This window comes from Muscardinus avellanarius (genome assembly GCF_963383645.1).
Source record: "Muscardinus avellanarius genome assembly, chromosome: 4".
Classification (NCBI taxonomy): Eukaryota; Metazoa; Chordata; class Mammalia; order Rodentia; family Gliridae; genus Muscardinus; species Muscardinus avellanarius.
Genome location: NC_137789.1, coordinates 145,730,377 through 145,750,088, shown reverse-complemented (window position 1 = coordinate 145,750,088; position 19,712 = coordinate 145,730,377). Strand labels below are relative to the sequence as shown.

Genomic DNA, 19,712 nt, shown 5'->3' with positions numbered 1-19,712 from the left:
ACCCCATGCATCCCTCTATAAAACCAACCAATATATTTTATATTTTGTATAGTGAAAGATGCATGTTGGCAGTTCACTCCTATAATCTCAGGATTCGGGAGGCTGAGACAGGAGGATCATAGGTTTGAGGCCAGTGCACATGAGGTAACTTATACTGACTGACACTCACTCTCACTCACTCTCTCTCTCTCTCTCTCTCTCTCTCTCTCTCTCTCTCTCTCTCTCTCTCCCTCCCTCCCTCCCTCCCTCCCTCCCTCCTTCCTTCCCTCTATTGGTAAAGAGAAGGATTCTACTACATTTATGTACTTCTACTTCATTTCACAAAAGCGTTGGTAGCTTACAAAGAAACAATCTAACAAGATAAATAAAAAAATAAAAAATAACAAAGTAAAAAGGTAAATAAGGGTACAAACTAAAGATTCAGACATGTTAAAATTATATATATATATATATATATATATATATATATATATATATATATATTTGTTTGTTTTTTGTTTTGTATTTTTTCGGTTTTGGGGATGGAACCCAGGGGCATTTGACCTCCGAGCTACACCCCCTGCCCTATTTTTAATCTTTATTTTGAAACAGGGTCTCACTAAGTTGCAGAGGGCCTCACTAAGTAGCTGAGGCTGTCCACGAACTGGGATCCTCCGGTCTCAGCCTCCCGAATGCTGGGATCATAAGCGTGCGCCACCATGCCTGACTCAGATATGTTAATATTAAAAAATAAATGTCATGTTATTCTCATGCTCTGCTAAAGATAAATTTGTCTCCATGTTTCCTAGCAATCAATACAGCAATGCAGACAGTTATGACAGTCAAAATATCCTGGAGCTTAAAAACAAACCTGAAAATAAATAAACAACCCAATATTTAGGAAAAAGTATATAGTTATCCACAATACAAAGTCCAGAAATAAATCTCTACAGTAGACAAATTAGAGATCACTAAGAAGGCAGTCACTCAAATATCAACTAATCTTTATAGTAAAAATAGTCACAAGTCCCATAGGGCTATGTTTTGATGAAATAAATAATATGAAATACATATACATAAACATAAGGGTTATATATTGCATATTTTAAGTAAATGACACAGTGCTAAAATACAGCTTAGCAGTGATCAATTTTTCCATATTCTGACAATATACATTAATTCAGGATTGAATTTTAGAGTTATTTAGAGCAATCTTAATTTAATCTCTTAAAATGTTTTGAGGCAATACACTACTTTGAAAATCTAATGAGAAGACTGTTTAGATAAACAATTCTCCCAAATCTTGAATAAAATTTCTGGGAAATTTCCCAGAAATTTTAAGTACCTTATAAAGCCTACCCACCAATGTCTTGGCATAGAACCCCGGGCTAAAACTCTTGGCCTATAATAATCGGGGTGACTGCAGGTCCTTCACACAGTGTGTGACACTTTCTCTCAGCCAGTATTCTGCAAAGCACTGAGCTTACATGGAGGCAAGATGACTTCTCCTGCCAAGAACCTGAAGTGGAGATATTTTCAGCTCTACGTTAAATGCAGGGCCACGATCTCTTGAGCCATGGTCTATTCACCTCCTTCTTTGAAAACTGAGCTTCGTACAGACACAAGTTTCAAACGGCATGTCACTCTAGTTGGAAACTGACGGAGTACTTGTCAATTGGGCTAAGATTTTCTGTGGAGAGCAGTTTGGGTGCATTCTCAATACAAAGATGAACTAGGAATCTTATGCTAGAAGTATGACTGAATCTTAATTACTCATTGGCTATTCAGTAAGTCCAACTTGATAAGGCATTCAGTATAGGACTTTTGAGCAATGTCAGTTCTGATTATGGAGAGGCTGTTGTTTTTAATCCTTTATTTGCTTATATCCACATCTTTGCTGTGGCCTAATTAAGAGCAAAGTGCGCATCCTCGTCCTGTAACTCTGAGCTTGGTTATATGACTTGTTTTACTAACAACAGGTAAATAGACCTGACAAAAGGTTTACTTGTGTACAATGGGGCTTACCCTTTTGGGCTTCAGCCTTTTGTCAAGAGAACATGCCTCAGACCACTGTAGGTGCACAGAAGATGAGCACCACCTGGACCAGATCCTGACCCAAGAAACAGCTTGGACCCAAGCCAAGGCTGGCTCAGCCTTCGTCAGCTGAAATAAAGGCTAAAGGCTGGGCATGGTGGCACAGGTTTAAAATTCCAGCTGACCAGGAGGCTGAGAGAGGAGGAGACCAAGTTTGAGAAGACCATGTCTCAAAATACAATGCAAAAGACCAGGGTATAGCCCAGAAAAGCATTTGCCTAACAAAAGAGGCTCTAGGCTCAATCCCCAGTGCTGTAAACAAAAACAAAACCAATCAAAGAAAAAAGAAATAAAGGTTTAGGTCTGTATGAATCTTGGGATGATTTCCCCAAGCCTCAGTGGACTGGCTGGCGATTACTAACATACAGTAGCTATGAAGTGGCAAAGCCCAAACACCAGTAACTATGTTATTCCATGGATTCCTATTCAGTGCCCTTGAGGGATGGTAATAGCAGGAATTCTCATTCACTTCCACTATGTCACTGACAGTTATGTTTCAGACTATTTTTCTATCTGTAAGACTTATTTCCTCAGAGCTCCGTGTTGTACCAAAGGCAAGTATGATAAATCCTGATGGGGACTGAACTATGAAATTGTTTAGAATGCTGATGCCTGGTAATAAATAGGAGACTGTTCCAATTGGCTTATTATTAATTTTAAACTCTCTACATATCACGGGCCCCTGCTGCATGCACCTGAGATGCACTGGCTCCACGACACTGTCTCTCTTAGTGAAGCAGAAAACAGCTCATTTAGAAAAAGAATTCCCAAAATGGAATTTTCAAACAGAAATTTTAATATTTTAATAAATATAATAAATGTGTAAAAATAAATTTCATATTAAAATATTACAAGTAAATTTTAGTATTAAAGTAAATTTTAATATTTTAATAGATAGGTTAAATGTAAGCAGCACCAGAAATTCATTCATATATTTTGCTAATATTAAAAGCTTTATAAAAGCTTTCTAACATAATGGATAAAGGTCCATCCATTAACAACATAATATAAAAGTATTTCAAATGAAAAGCCATTCAACAAAGCTCACTGAATCATTTAACTCAAATTCCATTTCAATGTATTCTTTTACTAACTTTCTTTATTCATTTGTCTGAGTTTGGGCATGGAAACCTCAGTTTTGCTAATGGCCAAGGGAACAAAAGAGTCCAAATCAGAGCACTCCTGGATTTCTTTTAGTCAATTAAGACAGATAACAAAGATCATAAGGATAATGCAAGTCTCCTTTGTCATCAATATTTGCATAATTCAATACGGTAAAAATGTTTAATTGCTCAAGCGAAGCTTTCATATTTCAAAACTCTATTTTTTAAACCAAAAAAGCAGCTCCCTCATTAATTTCTCAACTTCTTTTTTAAATTGGAGTAAATAAGAACACAGAGCCAGGCAGTTTACAAATGGTCTTTTGTGGCCTTGAAACTATAATCCTTTACGTTTAGGAATATTCTGAACTACATTAAGTGGAAGGTGCAGCAAAGATGAAATTTTTAAATTTCGCATTAGAGGAATATATGCTCTATTTTGTGTGAAGAATAAGTAGTGTTATATGCAATATATCTCTATCTTATGAACATTACTGCTGCCATTGTTGTACACAATGAACTGTAAGCCATAAATACAAAAATCTAAAATAACTAGCAATGCAATGAATCCAAATGCACATTCAAGAGTATCTAAACCTTACGGTTACTGGGCAAAGTCTGCTTACGTTTGGCATTAGAAGTTTACCCACCTGACCTCCCCAAAGCGACGTCCCAAGGGGAGCTGATGGCCTGCTGCTCTCCTCTGGCTCCTCCCTCTCTGTCTGCTCCTTGAATTCCAATGCCAGCCACCGTGCTCACCCTCTCAGCTTCTAGGTCAACCTACAAAAATGCAATGGGTGTGTTATGCAATGCATGTTGCTGTTGCTTTGTGAAGATTTCTAACTGAAGATATAGAGGGTATTTGCCACGTAATGCTTAAAACAAGGCTAATTAATGAGAGGAACTTATTATTCAAATGCAATCACTCCTACTGAGTTCCCCTTCTTCCCTCCTTCTCCCCCTCCCTCCCTCCCTCATCAAGCCTTCACCAGAACTGCTGATGACCTCATCTTAACTATATTTTAAAAGAAAGTGAAAATTTAAAACACAATCTAACAAAATGCAAATTTCTTAAAATTAAATGTACATATTTCCATTCTGCTCAGCTAGTAATTAACACATCTAGCATTCAATATGTGCGCGGCACTGATCCAAGAGTGAGCCAGCCAACCCACTACCTTCATAATCACCCAGGGACGCTGACTGATTATTTTGGGGGAAACTGAGAAGCAGAACGTTAAGTAACTTTCCCAAGATTCCACAGTTAGTAAGTCACGGATCTAGGACTTGAACCCAGGCAGTTCTAGGCACTATGTTGACTCTACATCATAAACTAAAAAGAATAATATATTCTACCGAAAAAAGTTTCTCTGCTTTCATCTCCAGAGACCTCCTTCCCAACATTTTACCAGGAAAAATTTCAAATATGTGCTCAACACAAATTGAAAGAACTTTGCTGCAAACATCTATATGCCTACTGAATGCCTTACTATATGCCTTACTGAATGCCTACTATATGCCTTAGGTTCTACTATCAGTGTTTCACTTGCCTTATGAGATATTTTATCCAGTTATAAATGGATTCAGTTGTATCTTCTCATGAATTTCAAAGTAAACTGCAAACATCAGTACCTGTCATCAAAAGATGAACAGTACACCCCCGAATTTTGGCTCAGATGCTCCTCCAGCCTCAGCCTCCCTAGTGCTGGGCGACAGGTGTGCACTCCTGTTGCCTGGCTCACCCTGTGGTTTAAAACTTACATTTCCTCTCTATGCTTGTAGATAGGTTTTTATGTGCTGGTCTTTCTTATGTCTTCTTTTGAGAATGTCTGTTCAAATCTCTGACCCACTTTTAACTGGGCTGCCTTCTTATTTTTCAGTTGTAGGAACCTTCCTATGTAATGGGCACTAGCCCCTTAACAGATAGGTTTTGTGGATTTTTGTTAATATTTCTGGAAGTGTGTCTTCATTTTCTCAATGGCAAATTTTAATGAATAGACACTTTAAATTTTGGTAAAGTCTAATTTATCCTTTTTTCCTTTATGATTATTGCTTCTGTGTCCTGTCTTAAGCAATTTTTAGTACCTGCAAATCACAAAAATATTCCTGACCCTGGTATGCGGGCGTGAAGTGGCTTCTCACTATGGTTATGAGGTACAATTCCCTGGTTACTAAGGACATCAAGCATCTTTTCCTGTGCGCATGGCCATTTGTATATCTCCCTTTGAGAAATGCTTTCTAAAAGCTTTATTGTTTTACTTTTACATTTAGGTCTGTGACATACTTTGAATTGATGTTTATGTAGGCTATGATAGATAGGAATGTATATATTTTTTAAATCATATGGGTATCTAGTTGTCTCGGCGCCATTTGTTGAAATGACTTTTCTTCTTACATTTGAGTGCTTTGATTTTTTTTTTGAATATCAAGTAACTGTATATGCATAGGGCTACTTAAGGCTTTTCGTTCTTTTACTGATCTCTCTATATATCCTGAGAGACAGATATGAAAGCACCACAGTCTTTGTTGAATGTACCAATATAGAAAGTCTTCAAATCAGGCAGCATCTTTTCTTTATTTTTTAGGATTATTTTAGATATTATAAATCCTTTGTTTTGCATTTCCATATACATTTTGGAATCTGCTTGCCAAACTCTACAAAAAAAATAAAAGGTTGATGAAGTTTTGATTTGAATTATATTGAATGTATAGAACAATTTGGAGAAAACTGTCATTTTACTATTGAGCCTTCAATATTAATTCCATTTGCTATATTCATATTAATATCTAACACTGAATTTTTCTCTGCAACATTTATAGGTCAAAATACCCTTTGCATCTGTGGGAGACGGGTTTCAGGACATGTCCTTGGATAATAAAATTCAAGGACACTCAAATCCCTTATACAAAATATACAGTATTTGCATATAACCTAAATATAGTCTGCTATATATTTTAAATAATTTCTAAATTACTCAAAATAGCTAATTCAATGTAAGTACTGTATAAATAGTTGTTAAAATATACTGAGAATGATGACAAGAAAACATCAGTATATGTTCAGATGCATTTTTATTTTTCTGAAGATTTCCAACCTGTGGTTATTGAATCCAGAGGTCCAGACCTGTGGATACAGAGGACAGACTATACACGTCCAATATGTGTCTTGTTCATCTGTTCTAAGTATTTTATGCTTTTGCTGTTATTGTAGATAGAATTTTTAAATACAAATTTCCAGTTGATTCTCTTTTTATATGAGCTTTTTTGTTCTGCATCTTTCCTAAATTTGCTTTAGTTATAACTATTTCATAGATTTCTTAGAATTTTCCACTTATATGACATGTTATTGGCAAATAAAGAAAATTATTTCTTTTTACATCTGCTCACTTTCTATTTATCTGTTTTGCCTTCTTACATGGCTAGGATTTCCAGTAAAATTGTTCCCAATACAAAAATGGTTCAGTATTTTGCATACGTGAAGCTAGAGACTTCTCATAGATGCCCTTTTACATATCTGTGGCATTAATTCCCACTTCAAGTTTGTTAACTTTACTATGTATAGGTTATTAAATAGTTTCAAACTTTTTTTAATCTAGTGAAACAATCCTATTATCTCGTATTGTCTGACTGTAGTAAATGACATCGATTTGTTTTAGCGATATCCCTTTACATTATTTCTTTAGTGTCTGCTCTATAAACTCAGATTATAAAGAGAGTTCATCAATTTAATCTCATCGAGATAATCACTGAGCCCCATCTGAGAAACGCAATAGGTGACGTGGGATAGGCCCTTGAAATACATCTTGATTTATATATCCTGACTTAAGATAGATATCATATTTGATATAAAAATCAAATAACTCCTCTCAAAAAAGCACAGGGCCAGGGGATGTTGGAAGGGAGCTCTAACAAATGTCCATGGAGCCCCTATGTTCGGCAGACTGTTTCAAAATACAGAAAAAAATGAAACCAGCTGATGATGAAGTCAGTGTGACCTTGATTCCAAAACCAGATGAGAAGAGTCCAAAACGTCTTGGAGCCGTTTAACTATGAACATGAATTGTGAAGTAATAAATATAATTTTGAATAATCAATCCAACTTGATTTTCTAAAAAAACAATAACTAGGTAACTTTTATTCCAGGTATAAAAAGATGGCCTTACATTGTCATTAATTCACCACCAGATAGACCATGGACAAAAAATTATACAATTATTTTAATAAAGGTAGAACATGAATTGAACAAAATACTTCTTAGCAACATGGAATAGAAAAAAACCTGACTTAATGGGTACTTTCTCTCCTACAGTTATAGCAAGTATAAAATTTTGAAAAAGTATCTACAAATCATATATCTGATAAAAAAAATGTTGTACTGAGAATATATAAGAAATGCCTATAACTCAATTACAAAAAAAAACCCTCATTACAAAAATAGACACTTCTTAAAGGAAGATATAAAAATGGCCCTATGCCCAGGAAAAGATGTTTGACATTACTAGTCACTAGGGAAATGTGTATCAAAAACCACAAAAAAGCCACTGCATAATCCAGTAGGATGGCTAGAATTAAAAAAATAAAAATAACAAGTGATGGTGAGGAAGTAGAAACGCTGGAGCTCAGAGACATTCAGGTAGAAATGTAAATTGGTGCAAATGCTATGGAAAACAATTTAGCAGATTCTCAAAAATTTAAACACAAAACACGTGACAGCAATTCTCCTATGAGGTATGCAAAAGAAATGAAAATGTATTTCTACATAAAATTGGTGTATGAATGTTCATAGCAGTACTACTCATGATAGACAAAAGTTGGAAACAACCTAAAAAACTGAAATGCTCACCAAGTGGTAAATGGGCTGACAACACGTGGTATGTCCACACAATGGCAAGTTATCTAGCAATACAAAGGAGTTAACTGTTTAAAGATGAACTTCAAAAATGTCGGCAAAATGGAAGAAGTCAAACACAAGAAACCATTTATGATTCTAGTCATATGAAATACTCAGAAAAATTAATAGATATCGAAAATAGATCAGTGGTTACCTACGGCTGGGGGTGGGAATGGAGATTATCTATTATTGATTATGAGGATTCTTAATAGGGCAATGAAATGTTCTATAAACAATTTATGACTATGACTGCAGAACCTATTAAATCTACCCAAATCAATAAATTGTATACTTAAATGGATAAACTCTATGATATATAACACGTACCACAATAAAGTAATTTAAGATAACTATTGACACAAAATCCTGCTTCACAAGGTACATACAAATAAAAAAGACATGCCTTCCGTATATAATAACTGGCTACCTTACGGGTCTTTTCATGGAAAGGGAATGGCAAAGGGAGTGGAGAATGAAAATGTAGGAAATTTTAAATTATTCTAGGCAAGAGCGAGGTCTGCATGGAACAAAGGCATTTGTGTCAGTGAATGTAGAAGTTTAATTTGTTCAGTCCTCTAAAATAAGGTCTTAAACAAACAAAAAAATAAAATAAATATACTTGTAAAAAGGAAAGGAGCTGGGTGTGGTGGTACACGCTTTTGTAATCTCAGCATTTGGGAGGCTGAGTCAGGAGGATCGTGGTTCGAGGACAGCCTCAGCTACTTAGTGAGGCCCTCTGCAACTCAGTGAGACCCCGTTTTGAAATAAAGAATAAAAAATAGGGCTGGGGGTATAGCTTGGAGGTAGAATGCCCCTGGGTTCCATCCCCAGTACTGAAGAGGAAAAAAAAAAAAAAAAAGAGAGAAAGGAAATAATTTCACTTCCAATATTTATAGAATTATACAAAATCATATGATACAGAATATCTTTAGGAACCCTAATTTGTTGTGGTATGCTATTTAAATGTGGCACTATGGTCAATACTCCAAAACCCATTAAGTTCTAAGATAGGAAAAATGACACATAATTAAAAAAGAAGGCTACGTCCTCTGAATGTTGCGGGCTAGTTGTTTTACTACCTCAATGCACTGCTGCCTGTCTATAATAAACTGCTGGGTTATAGAAAGGTATAGCCCACAAAAGAAAACAGTAAATATTAACCTTTAAAGGATTAATAATAGAAAATCATTTTTACATAAAGTATAAACCAAGGAAACAGTCTATTAGAAGCTCTGCTCTGTGGCAACTATACATGGACACAGAGAAAAGCAAGATAATTAAGAATAAAACTAAAGCAAATACCTCTGAAAAAACTAAATAAGTACGCTGACACATACTTAAGCACCACTCTCTAATTTCAGCTTTTTAATTTTCCTTTTTGTGGTACTGGGTATTGAACCTAGGGTTACTCTACCCGAGATACAACCCCAGCCCTGTGTCTAAGTTAATGTGCATCGCTCTTGAACTTGTAATCCTTCCGTCCCAGCTTCCCCAGTACTGGGACGACAGGCTTGAACCACTGTGCCTGGCTTAATTTCAACTGTTTAATGTAGCAAGTATGAGTTTTTTCTGATTATAAGCATTAAAATTTTAACTTAAGATGGAAAATTACCTTTCTAATAAGGTGGTTTTCTGTGTCGGCCACATATATGATATTATTCATCATGGCTACACCCTGTGGAGAGTTAAAACTTGACTCTGAAAATATTCCATCTTTTCTTCCAGGATTAGGTCCTAAAAGACAAGACAATCATAAGACAAAACCTTCCCATTATGAAATGATTTCAAGTTGAGTCTAGAAATAAATTAACACTGGTATTTAATGCTGGCATTTTAAAACAACCACACTTCTATCTAAAACTAAAATGTAACCATTTTTTCCAAGAGTGAGTTTTAGTAATAAGAGGATTTATAGCTTAATAGTTTCTAGTGCTTTTGTTAGCATATCTCAAAAGAAAATAGCTGGGCATGGTGGCGCACACTTGTAATCTCAACATTCGGGAGGCTGAGACAGGAGGATCGCGGTTTGCGGACAGCCTCGGCTACTTAGTGAGGCCCTCTGCAACTCAGTGTAACCCTGTTTCAAAACAAAGAATAAAAAATGGGCTGGGGGTGTAGTATGGAGGTAGACTGCCCCTGGGTTCCATCTCCAGTACCATTAAAAAAAAAAAAAGGTTTTCCAGTAACTAGATAGGTGACTTTTAACAGTTTTGAAAGACATGCTCCTTTGGTAACAAAATGGAAATCATGTTTCCCTTTCTGAGAAAAATTCCTGTGCTCCCAAATGTCACAAATAATGTAACAGACATTCAAGCATTTCTTGAGTCAAAAAGCCCAGGTTAAGAATCCTCCCTATTTACTATTTCACTTTCTCATACATACTTTAGGAGATTCTGGTCTAAGGCCTACTTTTCAACTCCTGAAACCAGGCATGTAGAATTTTAAGAAAGCATAACACAATAAAATAACTGTTATTTCTGTGACCTGGGGAAAAGCTACTCAAAGCCTCTAAGTTTGCAGACACGTGGCTTTGCAGAACTCTGGTGATCTAGAGGTCATCAGGGGTAGTATAATGAATGCATTTCGAGGAAATGAACTTGGACTCCAACTGATGCCTCTTCAGCTCCCCCTCTTTACAGCTGATAGTTCAGGCGAGTTCTTTGTGTCTCAGATTTTCTTCTGTAAAATGGACCTCATAAGAGGGGCTAACGCATAGCATTATAAGAATTAAAATAAGTTAATACAAGCTAATGCAGATAATATGCTTGAAATAATGCCAGACACATCCTGTTTGTTATTATTACTATGACTGATGATGTTAAGAATTACTGGGGCAAACAAGTGTGTATTTGTGGGGGAGGGAGCTCTGTGGGCATTCTGGATGGTGAAATATTGTTCACTGTCACCCTTTCTATGTTCAAGAGGCTCATAGCAGAGCAAGAGCTCTGGGAAGTCAGATGGCACCGCCACCAAAAATCTGCTAACTCACATCACATCAGTGTTTATTGAGTGGACCTCACCAGAGAAGTGTTCTTAAAATATTAAAGAAGAACTATTAATATGTCATGAGATAGCAGTATTCTTAGTAACACATTTGAGAAATATAGCTTGCTGGTGGGTTTTTTGCTAAAAAGGAAACTATTCACCTGTACTACTTCAAAAACTATAGACTCTATTAAAAACTTTTGAGCTGGGCGTGGTGGCGCATCGTGGTCCCCGGTCAGCCGCAGCTACTCACCGAGGCCCTTTGCAACTCAGTGACACCCTGTTTCAAAAATAAAAAGGACTAAAACACAGAGCTGGGATGTAGCTCGGATGTATAATGCCCCTGGGTTCAGCCCCCAGTACCACAAGAAAAAAAAAAATCTCTTTTGAGTAACAATTTTCAAAACTGCCTGTCATAAATGAAAATACTAAGAAGCCAAAACAGTACAACGCAGACTCTAATAAAGACAATAAACTAAACACATCAATAATTCAAGAGGTAAGAGATTTAGGCATATGAGAACAGCAACCTGGCTTGAGAACAACTGACTTGTGTGCACTGGAATTCAGAAATCCTTGCTTCATGTGTTACTAAAGCAGAATCAAGAAAGAAATGAATTACCATTCTCTATAACTGAGATGTCTGTCCTCATATGTAAGTGCAGCTTTGCCAAGCAACATTAATAAGAATGTATCTAGACTTTATTAATAGTTATAAATAAGAGGTTTTTTTTTTAAAAAAAAAGCTAAAGCCAGGGAGATATGAAACAAAATGACTTATGCTTCTATTATATTTTGCTATACTCAAAGGAAATTGATCCAGAAATATGCTGACATTCTTAGGGAAGAAAGGAGAGAAAAATAAAGCTGCATACAAATCCTAGTTTGTTTATTTTATAATCTAAATATCTAGTTCCTGGGGCACTGTCCTGGTCTTAAAAACGATATGACTATATTTTGTTCAAAAATAAAATGTGTCTCCGCTTTTCTTCTGTAAAATGGACCTCATAAGACGAGCTAACGCATAGCATTATAAGAATTAAAATAAGTTAATACAAGCTAATACAGATAATATGCGTGAAGTAATGCCAGACACATCCTGTTTGTTATTAGTACTATGACTGGTAATGTTAAGAATTTACTGGAAAAATGAAAATAAATGAAAATACTCAGTAGCCAAAACAACATAACACACATTCTAATAAAAACAACCAAACACATCAATAATTCGAGAGGTAAGATTTTGGCATATAAGAACAGCCTTTTGTACCTTCCTTTCTTCTTTTTAAAATGTTAAAAGTCCAAAATATATGTATTTTAATAAGACACAATAAGTGTGGCAGTTTTTTTTTTAATGTGGTACTGAGGATGGAACTGAGGGGCATTCGACCTTCTTTATTTTGAAACACGGTCTCACTGAGTTGTAAAGGGCCTCACTAAATAGCAGCTGAGGTTGTCTGCAAACTGCCCCTCCGGTCTCAGCCTCCCAAATAGCAGGCTTACAAGCGTGCTCCACCACGACCAGCAAGTGTGGCAGTGTTTGTTTGTTTATTTGTTTATTTATTTTGGTGGTACTGGGGTTCCTGGAAACCCTTCTAATCTCTGGGCTACACTCCCAGACCTATTTTTTTATATTTTTATTTGGAAACAGGATTTCTTAAGCCAGAAAGTCTGGCTTCGGACCTGCGTGATCCTCCTGTCTCCGACTCTCAAGCGCAGGGATTACAAGCGTGCGCCACCACGCCTGGCTTAAGTATGGCAGTTTTAAAAAACCTAAGGTGGGACATGTGAATGTCCTCAAAAGCCAAATAACTTAATGATTTCCTCCTTTTGATACGAGGCTTTGAGGTATTTTTGTATGCTTTTTGAAGGGGGGAGGAGAGGTTAATTCAGGTACTCTACATTAAATAACAAAATAATTTTGTGATAAAGTTAAAAGTCAGGGCCTGTTGCCTTTCTACAGTTAGTTCTTATTTATATATTTTATATTAACATATTTACCTGAACTGTTTTTAACTATACAACACATGGAATAGTGTAATTAATTAGAAGCAACTTTACCTCCAATACTGTACTGGATCTGTCCGTTCTTCCCAATGACCAATATTCTATGATGTCCAGTGTCTGCTATGACCAGTCTGTTCGTAACATCGTCTACTGTTACTTTGCCAGGAAACAGCAATGGTGAAGGTGGCAGAGAATCTTTATAGAGTTTTATTCCAATTTTATGATCTCTGATCTGTCCCTTCTCTTTGTAATATTTTAAAGCTATTGAAGTATATAAAAATAATTTATCTCTGTGCCCCTCTCCAATCAAAGAAAACAGCATGTTTCCACGGGGCCCCAGTATGACCAGAGTTGGCCAGCAGGAAACTTCTAGCTCTTGCCAAAGGCTGGCTTCTGCATCGTTGACCACAGGGTGGGTGATATTGTATCGAAGGACAGCGCTCCTAACATTATCCAGGGCTTTCTCATTTGGAAACTTAGCTGAGTGAACACCAACAATCAAGAGACCATCTGCAAAGGAAAAAGAACGTATTAGGCATTACGGAGTATTAAATAGTATCATCTATACTTTAGGTTTGGGGTTATGATCCATCCACAAATTCAAAAAGTAGAATTACATTAGTTATCAACTACATTTAAACACATCTACAAAAACTTAACACATTTTAACTCATAATAATCTTAATTTCTACATAAAAGCATGCAGAATCACATTCATCTATTGTTGTTGGATTAGAATCCTTTATGTCCTTAAGCCAGATAAAGCTATTAAAAATATAGTCCTTATTGTTGGAAGTTTTTTTCCACCCAGAATAAGCCCCTTTGAAATTCAGTTAGTATTTACTATTGTATTACTCTCTTAAATTTTTTGACTTAATCTTTCATTAGAGATTAACAGAATAATTATAAGCAAGATGTTTCCATAATGTAAGGCTTTCAATTTATTTAAAATTCATTCTACACAATTCTTAGAACAAATCTTCAGACGGTAGAACTGCTGAAAACTAAAATGAACATATTACTTCTCCTAATTAATACAGTATTTCAAGAAGCTAGGAGAGCAAGAGTGAGAGTATTAGACCAAATTCAGAGGGAAAAAACAACTGTCTACTGACTGCCAACATAATACAAGTGATAAACTGAAATCTCACAACATCCATCAAAATCTACTCAAATCAACATACAAAACCACACCAATCAGAGATGCAATTCTCCCACAGACAACTATAAACTTCAATCCCAAACACAGGCACCCTCACCCATATCTGAGGATTGAGAAAGGAAGCAAAAGCAGGCAGACTGTACTGAGGGGTGAGGTGTTGTCAAAACTTAGAAAAGCATACTCCCTGAGGGTGAGCCCCACTTCTATCCTCCCCTCCCTTCCTGGCTTTGCCCTGAGAGTAAATCTCAGTACTAAAGTCATACAGGTTATTAATCTCAGCAGAAAGCCTGTTGCATTTCTGATCCAAAGAACCAGGGAAGCTGGAGGGCACAGGCCCACTGAGGGGACGCAAGCTTGAGCAGAGTCCCCGCTCCCGAGTGTCAACACACAGGCCTCAGCTGAGCCTCCAAAGGGCACACGTGTGAGACTGACCCAGGCAGGAGAGCACATCCCAGAGAACTGAACGGCCAAGCTGACGGCTGCAGATGAACAAGACACAGGACTAGAATTTGAACAAAGGGCTGAATGCCTACTAAAGCATTTATCAATATGCTTTAGACGACTGTTACAGAACCCAGGTCTGCATATCGGAATACTCCAAAGTCCAGGATTCCATTCCAGCTACCTGATGCTCAAAGAACAAGGTCATGTGACTCACAATCAAAGGAATAAAATCAATGGCCATCAATGTCAAAATAAAGCACATGTGTGAAGTAGCAAAGACTTTAAGGCAACTATAATCATGCTCCCTGAAAAAAAAAGATATATGTAAAAGTGAAACAGAGGGCTAAAAATAAAGGACAGACTAAGTCCCCATAGATGACTGTGATGACACGCAGCATTATGGGCCTCCCCCTCACTCTCTGACCCTGGCAGGGAGTGTCTTGCTCCATGACAACGGGCACCACCTCACTCTGAGTCACATCACTAGGTAAACTGGAAGCACCGGTGGGTTCAGTTCAGCTCGAGGTTCTAGTGTGTCTTTGCTCTTCCCTACTCCCATCCATCTTTCCTTTTCAACTGGCTGATCTGCCACCTCCAAGCTGAGGCACTGGACACCGAAGCAGCAGCCTCATGTGGACTAGTCACTCGGCTCCACAGCTACCCACACTCAGCTACCTACTCAAACCCCTTACTGTTTTATTATTCCTAGTGGCCCTACTTCTCCAATCAAATCATGACTAATACACCAAACCTTTATATCTTTTGGGTTGGATCTTAGCTCTACAACCACAGGTATGAAATCTTTATCCATCCATGGGCAGTTTCCTTAGTCAACCCCGGTTACATGAAGTTCTTCCTCTTGTATCTTCACTAGCAAGGGCACATGTGCATGGTATTCTCTGAATTCTTGAAATAAAGTTTACTGGGGATAGAACCAGTTCTTTCAAAGTATACTCCCAGACCTTTTTGTGTTTTTGTTTTGAAACAAGGTCTCACTTTCCTTGAACCTGTGATCCTCCCATCACAGCCTCCCAAGTACTGGGATTACAGGCACGAGCCACCACACCCAGCTCTTACTTTGCCTTGTATATTATTTGTGAATAGTCTGACCAGTCTAATTAAAGTGTCCTTGCAAGTCACTGGGGGTAGGGGCAATCTGGAGGTCTTGAAGATTTGTTTTCAGTCTTTAAACTGTACTAGTTTTATTAGGACACACCTTAAACTGTTACCAGCCAATTTTCCCTAGCAGGCCCTTTCAATTTGTAGGTGCAAGGTTTCTTGGATTCCCACCAAGTTTTCTTGGATTGCAATTTTAGATATTCTTTAAGTTTGGGTCAGTTGTTTTGATTTCCTTGTGGGTCTCCAAGTAGTTTTATGTTGGACCTCCTTTATCAGTCTTCCAATTAAATAATTTTCTCCGTATACCTTTTTACTTCTTTGTTTTGCTCCTTTTCATTCTGCAGTTCCCCCCTTCCCCTCTATTTCCATGTTCCCTTATAATATGAATTTATTGCTCCTTGGCTACCTCATAATTTTATTTTCAATTTTAACCTAATTTTTAATTTTTTCTCATTTCTTTCCTGAGTTTGAGCAACACACTCTCCTTCTTCTTTTGTCTATTTGGTGGGTTTTCAATTTCTGGTTTAAGTTTTTTCTTTCATTCTCCATAAATACAGTGTGAGGATATTAAATTCTGTATGAGCGTGTGTTACGGGTTTTGTCAATTTTGTGAGTGTTTCCATCACCTTTTGTTGTATTTTCACATTTGTGTGTGAATGTGATCTGCTTTCTCCACCCCTCTACCTTTTGTGGACAGGGTTCTTGGTTGAGAGCGCCCTCTTCTGACACTCCCTTCGTATGTTGGAGGGAGTGGTTGATGTGACTCTCCTGGTTCCTGCTAGATCCTAAACTTTTTCCTGTTTCCTCCTTTCTTTGGTCCACCTCCAAAGGAAACCACACCTTGTCTATATATCGGACTCTCTCCCAAAGCAACGCTTCTACAGTTTCCATTCCCAGCGCCGTGGTCTTCTAAGAACTGGCAATACATCACGTCTGTTTTGAGTATTCTGTACTTTTCACTGGAGTTTCTCTTTCTGGGAGTAAGGAGGCATTCTGCTTGTGCTTTGTTTGTTTAAGTCTTCTCACCTATACCATGTTTTCTCATGGTGTCTTTTAAGCTCCTTCTGTTCCCTGTTCTCGGCACCAACTGAGTACAGCAACAAGACCTTTGCTGGAATTTAGTTTATTTCTCAACTTACGTGTGATGTGAAGGCCATGATATTCTCTCTCCTAGTATTGTGAAATTCAGGGTCAAATGTGGTTTTTGTTTGTTCTCCTTGTTGTTTTTATATTTGTGGAAAACACAGAGGGTGAATAAAGAGATTCCGTATTAGACAGCTACAATTCTCCTAACCTAGAAGTGGCATAGATAGATTCTTTAATGTTGTATATAACTTACATAAAGTTCTAATCTTAGTATTTTGTCAACTGGTTAACTGAATGTAACTGGGTCCTAAAACCAATCTCTTAATGGAGAAATACAAGGAATATTTCCAATAAGATGAAAAGCAAGGCAAAGATGCCTGTTATCTTCACTACTATTTAATAATGAGTTGGAGTAGAACGGGGACTTAGCCAATATAATGTTACCAAAAGGATCAATTAGAGACATAAGGGTTAGAAGTTTTTTCATATGTAGATTAGATAGCCATACATCAACGAAATCCCGGATAATCAATTGAAAAACTGAGTCAAATAATAAGTTCAGGAAGGTAACAGGATCTAAAATTAACACACAGAAAATGATAGCCTTTACATACCAAACATTAAACAGTTCATGATATAATGGTGGACAAAACCCCATGTACAATAATTCATATTAAACACATGATGAAATTCCAGCCCCACTGTAAAACTAAAACTATAAAAAGATACCACTTCTTGCCTATTAGACTTGTAAAAATAAAAAAGTATGTCAAAATATTTTAGTGGAGCAGCAGTAGGGAAAGAGGCACATTTATACTATTAAAGGAATGCAAAGTAGTACAATCCAACTGGAGAGAACTTGGCAATACCTAAAAAAGGTGCGTATGCATTTCACTGTGACCTTGCAATCACCCCTCTAGGAATTTACCCTCAAGATACACCACCAACCAGACAAAAATACATTCACAAGCCTATTCACTATTTCTAACTGCTAAATACTAGAAACAATCTAAAGGCAGATATATAGGCTAGGAGAGTGGCTTAGCAAGCACACAAAAAGTACTTTGCAATTATTTTAAAGTCAGAAAATTCTCTATGAACAAATATGAAGTGAGTACCAGTACAAGAAAAAAAAAGGAAAATGCGCAAAAATATCTAATATATGTTATCTTTTGTTTAAAATGAAAAGAACAAAAAATACTGAGTAGAAATGGGAATGCAGGAATAGGTAAAAAGAATGAGAAAACAGAACAAGTATACCTTTCTGTTTAGTTCTCACTTTGTTGATTTTGGTTTTGAGTGTATAAAATGTCTTCAAAGATTGGAGGGAGCCCTAAAATGGAATCCAAATAGGTTCAAATGAATCTAGCTGTACTTCAAATGAACAACATAAATTTGGGTGCGGGGGTGGGAAGAACTAGCCTAAGATTTTTTTTTTTTTAATAATTTGAGAGGGACTAGCCGGGCGTGGTGGCGCACGCTCGTAATCCCCGTACTTGGGAGGCTGAGACAGGAGGATCGCACGGGTTCAAAGCCAGCCTCAGCTACTTAGTGAGGCTCTCAGCAACTTAGTGAGACCCTATTTCCAAATAAAATATAAAAAAGATCTGGGAGTATAGCCCGGAGGTAGAAAGCCTCTGGGTTCCACTCCCAGTACCACCAAAAATAATTAATAATAGTAATAATGATAATAATAATAATAATAATAATTTGAGAGGAACTAAAAGCAAAGACACCCCATAACCTTAAGCTTCTGAATATCATTGCCAATTTGAAGGAATCAGGGCTCCTTAAGAAATGGCTGATTCTGGGATGTAGCTGGTAAAGCACAAAATGAGTCTGGAAATCTTTTGATTTGATAAGGAAGTGCTCAAAAAATGATAAGGACATGTCAAAAAACCCAAACATAGGAGACAGCCTAAAGGGATCCTGTAAGTTAGAGCTGGAACAACTGAACATTAAGATAAGTGACAGTAGCCAGGCACTTGGTCCACTCCTACAATCCTAATACTTGAGAGGCTGAGATAGGAGGATCACAAGTTTGAGGCCAGCCTCAGCAACTCAGAGAAACTCTGTCTCACAATTAAAAAAAGTAAAAAGGGCTGGGAGGGCAGTCCAGTGATAGAGTACCCCTGAGTTCAATCCATTAGTTAATATGTGTGTGTATACACACACATAAACACACAATCATATAATTTAAATAGGATATCTACACTGATCTATATAAAATGGCAACTGCCAAAAGACTACTCTCACTTTTTCAGGGTAAAAACCCTGAAGTACAGAAATTTTTCTTAAACTACTTTGTATTTTCTGTTAACTATAGATAGTCAAATTAGGATATGAAAAACTCTCCCCTTTATGAATCTCTTGCCAGTGTAAGGATTAAAACTTCTCCACTTAAAAGAAAATAGAAAGAAAAGAAGAAAAACAAGAAGAAAGGAGAGAAGACAGGGACTGAGGAGGTAGGTAGGGAAGGAGGCAAGAAGAACTCGTACCAGAAATTATAACTGCTTCGGAAATATTAGTAATACAATGACTTTAAACAAATGATTTTTTAAAAGTTCAAAGGTCTATTTTCAGAGGTATGTACACAGACTGAGTTATAATCAATTATAGTTTAATTATAGGCAGTACACTAACCTAGATAAATGTAAGTGATGAGAATATTTTAGGTATTTTTGAAGATGTTTAAAAAAGTAAACTGAGACATTCTGAGGTCTAAAAGACAAGCGACTTACTAGACCACGAGGGTGAGCAGGTCCCTCCAAGCACAGGGGGCGCTGTGGTCACAGTGTTACAGAGGAACCGAGCAGAGGGGGCAGAAGGCAAGCCAGGGGGGCTG

General features: G+C 37.0%; 1 protein-coding gene across 1 annotated transcript in view; it reads right to left on the bottom strand.

Annotated features, from left to right (window-relative positions):
- Nucleotides 1-19,712, bottom strand: part of NHLRC2 (NHL repeat containing 2) — a gene marked incomplete at both ends in the record, with an annotated part of 51,437 nt that overhangs the window by 18,814 nt on the left and 12,911 nt on the right. Inside the window, 3 exons of the mRNA XM_080694011.1 lie at nucleotides 3,824-3,953; nucleotides 9,677-9,798; nucleotides 13,111-13,566. Of these exons, the coding sequence (XP_080550137.1) occupies nucleotides 3,824-3,953; nucleotides 9,677-9,798; nucleotides 13,111-13,566 (708 nt within the window). The remainder of the gene's footprint in view (nucleotides 1-3,823; nucleotides 3,954-9,676; nucleotides 9,799-13,110; nucleotides 13,567-19,712) is intronic.